General features: G+C 34.3%; 1 protein-coding gene across 1 annotated transcript; it reads right to left on the bottom strand.

The window, feature by feature from the left end:
- Window positions 1–110: 110 nt before the first annotated feature.
- LOC121252055 (AP2/ERF and B3 domain-containing transcription factor RAV1-like) lies at window positions 111–1,468 on the bottom strand. The gene has a single exon (XM_041151521.1). It carries the CDS (start codon window positions 1,153–1,155, stop codon window positions 220–222), a length of 936 nt encoding a protein of 311 aa, XP_041007455.1. The 5' UTR covers window positions 1,156–1,468; the 3' UTR covers window positions 111–219.
- Window positions 1,469–11,771: the final 10,303 nt, after the last annotated feature.

Genomic DNA, 11,771 nt, shown 5'->3' with positions numbered 1-11,771 from the left:
TTGTTTGTAGTGCCACTTTTTGGGTCTTACTCCCATATGATATGACATTTGCCAAATTGCAAATAGAGAAGTCATATTTATTGTTTTGTCCAGAAAACGGGTTTAGCCGTAGTTTAGCATGATGAACTATATTGTAAGAAAGCGAGAGAGATAAATATAGATTTTTTTTTTTTTTTTTTTTCCATTCCAACAAGTTCGCACTCCCTCAACCTACACGTATTACAACACATGATTTGCAGGTGCTTTCAAAATATTGACACCGAATAACCTGATAAGTCTTGTAGCTTCAACAGATTTTGATGAGTTTTCCTGATCAGACATTCCCACCAAACTCGATCCCTTTTGTGGCCTGCATCCTATGAATAACTTGTTCGCAGGTTCTCCTGATCGTTGAAAGCTAACTCTATCCCCAGCTTTCAGGTTCTTCTCCTTCACAAATCTGGTCCACCCTTTTGTCAAAACATAGCTTTGGCTACTGCTCCAGTAGCAATATCTAAACCTCCATACCTTTCTTGCATCATCTTCCAAATTCAACAGCACACCCTTTGCAGCACTTTCGATAGGCAATGGAAAATACTTCTCGGCATGCTGTTTTGGTATCACCATGCGGTTTAATTTCCCCACATCACTTGGCGTCACCACCTTCTCAAAAAGGTGCTTCCTGGCTACATCAAATGGATCAGACTCGGGCGTGTCCTCGAATTCGCCATTACTTTTAGTTGTTTTTCTAGTGCCAGTGCATGCAGAAATGTTGTACCTAGTTTGCTCGAGTTCACATGCATAAGAGTGTTTCCGGAGCATGTCCACAATTTCATCCTTGGAATGAGAATTCAGGAAATAAAGTTCGACGACATCTTTGTTCGCATCCAAGGAAAGCTTGAAATTGGTGATGGCATTGTTGCCACGGAACCTTAGTGCTGCAATATCATAGGCATGAGCGGCTTGTTCCTCCTCGTCGAAAGTTCCCAACCACACGCGTTGATGTTTGTCGTATAGTTGTGCTCCCCATCTGCCGTTGGGCTGGGGAACAACTCCCTTGTATTTGGAAGATGGTAACTTTTTCGACTCTGCCTCAAAACGGCCAATACTTTCTGAGTTTGATACAGCTCTACTTACAAGCCCTTCCTGACATGAAAGCTCCAAGGACTTTTTCATCGTTGCTGGTGATGAGATTGACAGTGAATCACTCGTGCCCTCATGACTTTAGGCGTATTGGTTTTGGGTTAATCGAAGATGATATTTGGGAATGAACGACTATGGTAGCTATTAGGTTTGTAATTTGTTTTGGGTTAACTAAGCGGATGGTGGAAATGAGACAGTTCATGGCTATGGAGTGTGTTGTTGCCTGTTGGTTTATGCATTCCTTTATAGTGTATGAAGCTGAACCCAGTTCACCAATGCTGATGGGATTCACACGAGTGGTTGACATACCTTGTTTCTTGCCAAGTTCATCCCCCTGAAAAACTAGATCAGCCTTATCCCTCCTGACCCACCCTTTCCCTTTTCCATTTATATATCCAAGACGAATAAGTGCAAGTGACCCTTTTTTGGAGCATTTTTTTTTTCGTTTTCTTTTTGAGTAAATACTTCAGCCATACCTCTGTACTTATCTGCTGCACTTAATGGGGTGAGTGCATGCGAGAGAAAGAGGATTCTCCCTCCAACGTGGATGGGATTGGTTGAGACTTCCAAGATCATAAGTGGCATTGTCTCATTGGTTATCTCAAACGTGGGTTTGTCTTATTATCCAGGTTCAAACTTGGTATCTGAGAAAAATCAAAGACAGAATCCACGGACCACAACCAACAAATGGCAGGTTATCCCAATTCAGGAAATCAGTTTTGGTTTGTTTGTCCATTCATGCACCAGAGCATGATAATTTAGATTAATTACTTAGGTTATGAAGCTGGAGATGTACCATTCAGCATAGACATGAGTCCATTTTGCCCTCAGATCAAGATTCCAGATACATATTTTTAAGAATCATCATGATCATGATGTTAGTAACATAGAAGGTACGGAGTAGTCCCTTCTTTTCATAATGGATTCACATTAAATATTATCACAGAGGCTCAAAACAGCTCATTAACGAGTGACCATACTTCAAAAGCGAGTTTTTTTTTTTTTTTTTTTTTTTTTATTTTTTGTTGATTATAAACAAGGAGATATCTAGCACCATGTGATGAAATATTATTGGATGTTATCTTCGCGTTGAGCCTACTGCCAATGCAGAAGTCTGTCGCATCCGTTAGCATTAAAAAAACAAATTATGTATTTATGTTTTAATCTTTTTTATAATTAAAAAAATTATATTCTCAAGATCATAAAATATTTATATAACATAATTTAATTTAAAAAATAAATTTTAAAATTTAAATCTTACAAATTAAATTTTACCATTTAAGTAATATAAATGATACACTCTATACATCGATTTTTTTTTTTAAGAACAAGATATTATCTCAATTTTATTAATAGCCTTCACTTATAACAGAAAAAAACCGTAGTTACATCTTGACACTAGAGGTTACACATTCAAAACTAACTAGAAAACCAAACTCAAGCATCCAAACTAATACCGTACATCAGAACAAAAGTAGCAAACTAACAAAAGCATCCAAACTACCAAAATAACAAAAACAGCAAATGATAAAGATAAACTAAAATAAAATAAAAGGCCAGAAAAAAAAAAAAAAAAAAAAAAACTTGTAACCAAATCTGTTATTTTTGACATAGAATATGTGAACCGGCTTTATCCATAGGAACAGTTTCCAAAATGTCTTCCCATAGGCTGTGAGTAGACTAAAAAAAGAGGCTCCTTTCTACTAGAATAATGAATAACTAATTTTAGAATTGAAACTAAATAAAAGGATATGATCCCCACTCTCAACCCCAATCAGGGTGGCTTGGGTTATGAGTCTAGATAGAGGCAGAGGAATCCTCAAAAAAGCGACTTACATTAAAATTTAAAATATAAAGTTTATATGGGCTCCTTTATTTCTGTGTTTCTTTTAGGGATTTTTACATGAGCTTAAGCACCCTCGAACTGACTCGGCAGCCTTCTCTTGAGTGATTGTCGAATGGGCTAGATTTCCTATTGTCTTCTATGTGTTTCGGACAGTTCAACTTTTAGGCCCAATATAGATGTCGACACATTATCCATGCATTTCTTCTTTCTTTTTCAATTTGTGGGCTCAATGGACCTGAAATCATTCAAAACAACCCAATCATGGTGGATAAAGAAGGCCGTAGTGAGCCATTTTAGGTTTAGGAAGGCAATAGTATATTAGAGCGCAAATAATCTGTCCTCTCCCTTACCCATTTGGACTCGTTAAATATGATGAATAGTGTAATCGACTTGAATTTGAATTAGTGTATGCCAAGTCCTATATATTTAATTTTTATTTTAATAAGAATCAAATTTGGGCTTATCAATAAAGTTATATTTTGAGTTATGCTATTTCCCAGCCTTTAGGGGTGTTCATCCGGATCCGGATCCGGATATCTGGCCATAACCGCATCTGGATCCGGATGCTAAAATTCAGATTTAATCCAGGCGGATATCTGGATTATAACCGATTTAATCCGGGTTATAACCGGATAAATCCGGTTTTTATTTTATTTTTTTAAAAATACTTTAAAACTTAAAAAATGATTTATGGCACTTGTTTTTTTTTTTAAAAATTCTGATATGCTTAAATTGCCCAGATTGTTTTAAAAAAATAATTTAAACACTTTTTAAAAGATTTTTATAAAAAAAAATTAAAAAACAAAATAAATAAAAATGCAAAATAAATAATATTGTTGTTACATCACAATGCAAAACATAAATTTACAAAAAATAAAAAAAATAATAATACATCATAACTAATTAAACTAAAACATAAATTTACAAAAAACAAAATAAATAATAATACATCACAACTAATTAAACTATTTCTTGGTGGCACCACATGGATGAATATACAAATGAAGCTGCCTGCAAAATGGATCCAGATAAAAAAAACTCATAAATGAGTAAATATTCAAGAAAGTCACAGGAGTTTTCATCTGCTTTATGACTTGCTATACAATGATATTCTTCTCAGGGTAGCTGGTGATTGAAGTTTTGTCGAGGGGTTGAGCAGCTTCCTCACAATGCCCACCTGAATTCCATTGTCCTCCCCTATTCATTTCAAATGATACACTACTCAGCTACTGGCATGAAGAGACTTGAAAACTACCATCAGTGTTCATGGTGGTGTAAAAAGGCAAACCTAAAGTGGGAAGGTACCGAACTCCAAATAAAGAGGACTGAATCGAACTTGGGTGTCATCTCATGTTATTTCTGATTAGATGCTCATAGGGCTTTGTGGGTCGTTGAGAGCTGCAATGGCTGTTTCTATCTTTATCTTCAACTGATCTTTCTCCTCTTCCTCTGCTTGCACAACAAACAGAACCGAGTTTCTGAAACCAGATCTCCTATCTTCTCTACTGTTAAATCATGTAAAGAAAAAGCATTATTATTTTATGTATGTCTATCATCTTTTTATTACTTTGAATATTAAAAAAACTCATCAATGGCTATCTCTTCCCTTGATCCATTCTGGAATAGGTCCATTGAGCAAGTTACCTGTCAGATATCTATCCAGTGATGAAGAAAACACATGTCTGTTAGATATCTTTGTGTTGAGTGGAGCAATAAAAAGTTGAAACAAAAGACTAGGCTGAGACCAATTATCTTCAGTCACTTCTAGTTGAATTTTCATAAAGGAAATCAAGAGTTTGAAGCTCAAGATCTGTCTTATATGATCATAACTTGCAGTTATTGGCATCAAAATCTGGACCATATAAACCAAAAATCAGAACAAACCAGCATTACTCTCTGCATTAATTGCTGCTTCTTCTTGCTCATCCTAGAGAATTTACAAGATAATGGAATTTTGATATAGAAGTAAAAATAATATAAACCAAACAAACAGAGTATTACAATGAATTATTACAAAATAATAAAGGGAACCTTAAGAAGAGAATTAAGTTGAAGTTGAAGTTGCTTAAGTTGCTGAAGTTGAAGGAAGATTGTGACCTTAAACAAAAAAAGATATATAGAGGTTAAGTTAAATGGATAAATTAATAATAAAAAATCAAACTTAACAAATAAAAGTGTTTACCTTCGATGTCAACGCTAACTACATGCTCCTCGACCTCCCAAGAACTAAGTGGTTCACAAGTCAACCAATTTTGCGTGCAAATTAGTGCTTGGACAGTCTCCTGAGCTAATGAGCTTCAATATAAGTCTATTACACGTCCACCGGTGCTGAATGCGGACTCGGATGCAACGGTGGAAATAAGGATGCCCAATACATCACGTGCGATCTCCGTAAGGATGGGATATCTAAATGAGTTTTTCTTCCACCAATCCAAAATATCAAACTCGGGTATTTTTGGTTCAATCACATCTGACAAATACCTATCTATGTCCTAGCTAAGTACTGAACTGTTTTGCTTCTCAAGATATTGCTCTAGAGCTGTATCAAAATCTTCACAGTCCAAGTCGTCACCAATAATACTTGAGAAACTTCTATGGGCCATATTTGATCTTCTACTACTTAGCCCATAAAACTTGTGGTATTGCTCAATCAAAAGATTCATGAGCAATCTTACTTTGGCCTCAATTCTATCTCCGCATTCATCCCCTTTGTACATTTTTAACCAATATGACAAGGCTGTAATCTTATATCGAGGGTCAAGGACAAAAGCTACATAAACAATCATGTTCATCCTATCTGTTTTCCCTCAATATTTATCAAACTTAAGTTTCATAGTATAAGCCATCCTCATCAACATAGCATCCTCACTCTAACCCATGTTGTTCAAAGTGTTCTCAATTGTACAAATTTGTTGAAATAACTTATTAGAGGTCACATACAATGAGTCAGAGATTTTCAAAGTGGCATCATAAAAAACTTTTAAAAACTTAATAAAAATATGAGCCATTTGCCAATCTTCAAACGGAGGCGCCAAAAGCTGTGACTCCTTCACTCCCATTAGTACGAAAACTCTTTCGTATTTTTCAGCAATACTAAGCATTAGGTATGTTGAGTTCCATCTAGTAGGAACATCTGGACACACCATTTTTCCACACACAACATTCAGCTCGTTTGCACACGTTTTAAACATATCAAGCCTTGCCGGTGAGGACCTCACAAATCTTATTGCTTCTCTAATCTTATTTACAGCACCATGAATAATTTTTAAACCATCACATACAATGAGGTTTAAAATATGTGCAGCACATCGCACATGTATGAACTCGCCTCCCAAAATTATGAACTCATTATCTCTTATGTTCCTCCTCACATGATCAATAGCAACATCATTAGAGGAAGCATTATCCATGGTGATCGTACAAAGACGGTTAATCTCCCAATCCACTAAGCAAGACTCTAACATCCAAGCAATGGTCTCACCCCTGTGATTAGGAATCTTGAAAAACATTATAATTTTCTTGTGTAATACCCATCTTTGATCAATATAATGACATGTAACACAAATACAATTCTTGCTTTGCACCAATGTCCATATATCGGTGGTCAAACAAACTCTTTAACTTCTCAACAATGTCTTCAACTTTTGCTTCTCCTCCTTGTATAAACTAATACACTCTTTTTGGAAGGTGGTTTGGGATGGCAAAGTGTCTCTAGGCTCTAAATAACCCAAAATTTTAACAAATGTCGGATGCTCTATAACTTTGAATGGCAATTCACACTGGATAAACAAATTGGAAATTATCGCCTTTAATTTTTCACGATCATATTATCGTAACACTTGAGAACTAGATCCTTTACTACCAATCCTAACTCCAGTGTGTGATGGTGCTTTATTCTTCCCAAGATTTTTATTCTCTCTAATGGGAGAGTTTGGACAAGAATATATTAGATGGTGTGACATTGATGAAGTACTATTTTTATAATGGCATCCATAAATCTTAAAGTAATAATTGCATTGAGCTTTGGGTGCAATGGGATCAGTAGGTTCAACCCTTGTAAAATGATCCCATACAAGAGATTGGTTCGTAGCCTTCTTGGCTCTTTTTGACTTTGGGGGGAGGGATTGTGTGGGGTTAGGGTATTCATAGAGGAAGGTACTAAAGGACTAGTGTTTTCCTCCATATCCAATGAAATAGGCGCTGATCCACCAACACTACCACTAAAACTACCTTCTATCTGTTTTAAACATAAAAGATAACGTATATACTTCAGTATCGTCCAATGATATTATAAGGAGTCCAAGACAGTGAAATGTAAAAGGATGTATAAAACAAATAAAATGAGTAGTACTGCCTAATCTATATATATATATATATATATATATATATATATATATATATGATCGATTGACCATGCAATATGGCATGCAATTAATATTGACTTCAGTACCCATAACATCATTATCTTCTACTATCAATCAAATTACAATAAAATTTCACAATGCAATATTTATTTTAATGTACTTTTGATCATCTTCGATTAATATTATATATAAGTGACATATAATATGGTTTCGAGTCCAATATTATTTTCTCATGTTGAATATACATACATACATATATATATATATATAAGTTTGTGGGTGACTAAAGGCTGATTTGACTACAATCACATAAAAGATAAAAGGGAAAAAAGATCAAGCTACAACAACATCTACAACTTGCGTATATATATTCTGTGTGCATGCATCTCTCTAATATATATTTATTAATTATTAATAAAAAAATGAAACCCATAATTCATTAATTCAATAAATATATATTTCTACTTTCTAATATATATTTTTAGAAATTTTCTAGTACTTTCCCTCCAGAGCATTCATGTATTCCCTATGAAGTATTGCACAATAAACAAACAGTACTTTTGCTTTCTGATAAACCCGAAAAGAATTAAAAAGAAAAGATAAATGGAAAATGGGGAATTAAAAAGAATTACCAACGAAACAAATGCCAACATGAATTTTCTACAATTTTATTTTTGATTCAATAAAATTGTCCAATTTAAATATTCTCGACAAACAAACACAACATTAGATTTGTATATACTATTTTGACCCAAATTAAACGAATCAAAAGCAGATTAATAACTTTCTTATCCATTTTTAAAAGAACCAAAAACGAACCAACAGCCCACACAAATCTAAACCCACTTACTCAAATCTAAAGTGCATCTAACTTTAAACACAACAAAAAAATATCTATACAAACTGAGCGAGAGAGATGAACATACTGTAGGTTTCGGACTTGAGAGAGAGAGAGATGGGGCTCGCAGACTTGGCACTCGCAGTGACGGCTAGCGGCTAGGGTTTCACTTTTCAGCTCAGTTGAGAGAAAGGGATTCTGAACCTTCGAGGACTCGAGTGAAATGAGAGGAAGAGAGGCGCTCGAGGGGTGCAAACCAAAGAGATGAGGGCTAGAGTTTCACCGTTTCGGAGACAGACACATAAACGAGTATGGATAAGAAGGAAACTTAGGAAAGTAGAAGAACTCATTTTATTTTATTTTCTTTAGCAATTATGTGATTTAAGGTTGTTGATTAGAATTTTTCTTATATTTTATGTTCATAAATAGTTTATCACAATTATTCAAACGAGTTTGAACTTATTTACAAACTACTTAAATTTTGATAAGATAGATTATTTATATTTTGAATAATTCTACTAATTTTATCTTACAACTTTTTCTACTAATTTTTATAGTCAGACTTTGGTTTTTTTTTTTTTTTTTTGTATTTATAGTTTATTTAAACTTTTTTATTTGAAAGATGATTTCCTCTTATTCTTTTAAATATTTAAAATATTCTTATTATAAAGTAAAAAATAGTACTAACATTTGAACGTGGAGTAATGTAAGCTTATATAAGTTGAATCAAGTTTTAGATGAGTTACCATTTTAATAACTAATCATGACTTTTGCATTTATGAACGACTTACTTAATAAACGCATCCAGCCATATTTTAATATTTCCAAACTAATCTTAAAGGACTAATCGATTAGTCTTGTTTATTTACGACCACATTTTTTTAGCAAAAAATAAAGAAAGAAATGAATGTAAACCACTCGTAATTAATATTTTTACTCCTTTTAAGCATTATAATTGTCCCCATCATGCCTCTGATCATTTAAAACCAAAAAAATAATTAGAATACCTAGGAGGAGGAAAAAGTTATTGGCATCAATAATGATTATAACAAATGTGCATATATTATTTCCATGCGAGCCCATCTTCCGCTTAATTCTATGCTAAAAAATCTTTATTGTTTAACGCGAGAGGAATGGATAACCAGATTCAACTCCTGAAATTTATTTCTCAACGGCCAAGGCAGATTAGGTCAATTGCATATTTTATCTTTGAAAATTCTCAAAGTCTTCTACGAAACAAATTGCCCTAAAGAATCACAGGCAACTGTGAGGGAGTAAAATACACCAGGCCTAGAATGGTTCTCAAAACCTAGCCCATCAATAAGCCATCACTAGAAGACAAAAGAAGAGAGAGAGAAAGGGGACAAAGAAGGGACAAGGGGGTGAGGGTGTCAGGAGGAAGGGGGTGTTTTGAGGAAGTAGGAATGAGATGGATGATCAGACACGTAAAACAGACATCCCTTACCACTACCGAGGAGCATACGTGAAGAGAGATCAAATAAAAGAGGACATCCAGAAGACTTCAGGGGCTCTTCTTCGACTTCTTCTTCAACCTCAAGACAGAGAGCTTCAGAGAGAAAATTTTTTCCAGTAAGTAGATCTCCAACTCTCATTGTACAATGAAAAATAAGAGACTTATGAGAGACCGTAAACAAGCATATTATAATAGAATCTCCCCTCCCTAAGCCCCCGAAGACATAGCCGTAGTACCAAACCGCGTAAAGCTGTGTATTCATCTTTCATCATTTTCTCTGCATTTAAATATTGCTCACTGTTATAGACATACGCACAGACACCGTATTGCCGTACCAGATCACCTCCGGAGGCTTTGCACCTTACCGATCAAGACTCCACCCACCTCAGCTTGTCTCGAGAATGGACCTTTCTTCTCTTTCGAGTTGCATCATTTTTGGGCTTTTAACACCGCTCATAATTAATATTTTTACTCCTTTTAAGCATTATAATCGTCCCCATCATGAGTCTCATTTAAAACCAAAAGAATAATTATATTATCTAGGAGCAGAAAAAAGTTATTGGCATCAATAATGATTTTAACAAGTATGCATAAATTGTTATATTGACTAGTACTATTCAAATATTAGCTCAGACGACATGACAACTAATCTCATGGTATTAGAACCAACCAAACGTTTAAGACTTGATCTATCCTGTATATAACAGAATGGTCTAATATCAACGACGATCATATCAGTATGTGAGATTCTAACACCCCCACATCTTCAGAGGGATGTTGAATCAGACCTCGTGAATGAGAATCTGCATTGTTTGACTAGAGAAATTTATTGATATCTACAATAATTTTAACGAGATTGCAATTATAACGGTCTTGATTAGTCAGTACTTTAAAATATAAATTCGCATGTGATATAATTTATAAACGTTGCTTAGCCATTACACGTCGGATTCTTCAATTTATTCTTCAATTTCTTTTTTTTTTCTTATGATATTTCCACCCTGTGCACATGATGGAAATGTACACAGGGTAGACAGGAAGCTCCCCTAAACAAGAGCACTCAGCAAAAATCTAGGTTGCTTAGTATATGGCGGGCAGTAACCATATCCCTCACGAGCTTATCACGTGTGAACCTGTCTTCCTTGTGATGTGTACAGCCATGTCTTTTTCTGATATTAGGAGAGAGCTTGAAAACCTGCCAGCAACATGCACCTTCATGATTACTGAGAGTTGAGACAAAACCCTGGCCCCATTTTGACATTGCAGTCATTAGGGGCTTTAGTTAAATGGTCATGCATTGCCCCCTGGCCCTCCGATTAATTTAATCTGGATATTTCAGATTGAAGATATTAGTGAGCTAGAATATTCTAGGTGACAAATTTTGTCAATCACAAAGTTAATTTATAAAAATAAATTTATAAACTGACATGCATATCTTCTTATTGTGATATATTAGATTATAAATCTAAGTAGATTTAAAGCTAAAGTTATATTCGTTTATGAGTTTACTTTTATGAAATTTTTTTTGTGGTTGTAGCAATTATATTATATGTTTTACAAAACTGCATGATGAGAATACAAGAACTCTCTAAATTAATTGGCTGAGAGCAATTAATACAAAACACTAATTGTCTAGTACTAAATAAGTTCTAAGATCCTACATTAAATATTAATACAACCTTGGACAAAACATTAATATTTAATTTGTCTCGTTTGTTTTCAGGAAATATCTCATCTCATCTTATCTCATCATTACAACTTTCTTAAATTTTCATACAAAATAAAATAAACAATTCAATTTTTTCAAATCCTAAAACAAAAATAATATTAAAAAATATATTCTAACAATATTTTATTCAACTTTTTAACTTTAATCTCAACTCATCTCATCTCATCTCTGAAAACAATCGAGGCCTAAAATTTGGAATAAAATCGATGATCTATATAGCTATCTTACTGAATGCTAATAATTAAGTGAAGCTGCTAAGCAAGTGATTTGGGTGGAAAACGAGAGAAAGCATGCATGTGGAATTATATATGCTTCTTCGTTTTGATAAAAGAACCAATGAGGAAGTACATCAGACACTACTGCAATCTTTTGAGGTTAGAGCTGGCACAGAGATGTCA

This window comes from Juglans microcarpa x Juglans regia, chromosome 2S (genome assembly GCF_004785595.1).
Source record: "Juglans microcarpa x Juglans regia isolate MS1-56 chromosome 2S, Jm3101_v1.0, whole genome shotgun sequence".
Taxonomy (NCBI): Eukaryota; Viridiplantae; Streptophyta; class Magnoliopsida; order Fagales; family Juglandaceae; genus Juglans; species Juglans microcarpa x Juglans regia.
This window is presented reverse-complemented; position numbering and strand designations above follow the sequence as displayed.

What these genes read in the sequence shown, in the direction of transcription:
- LOC121252055 (XM_041151521.1), bottom strand. Translation starts at nt 1,155, where the DNA reads ATGAAAAAGTCCTTGGAGCTTTCATGTCAGGAAGGGCTTGTAAGTAGA.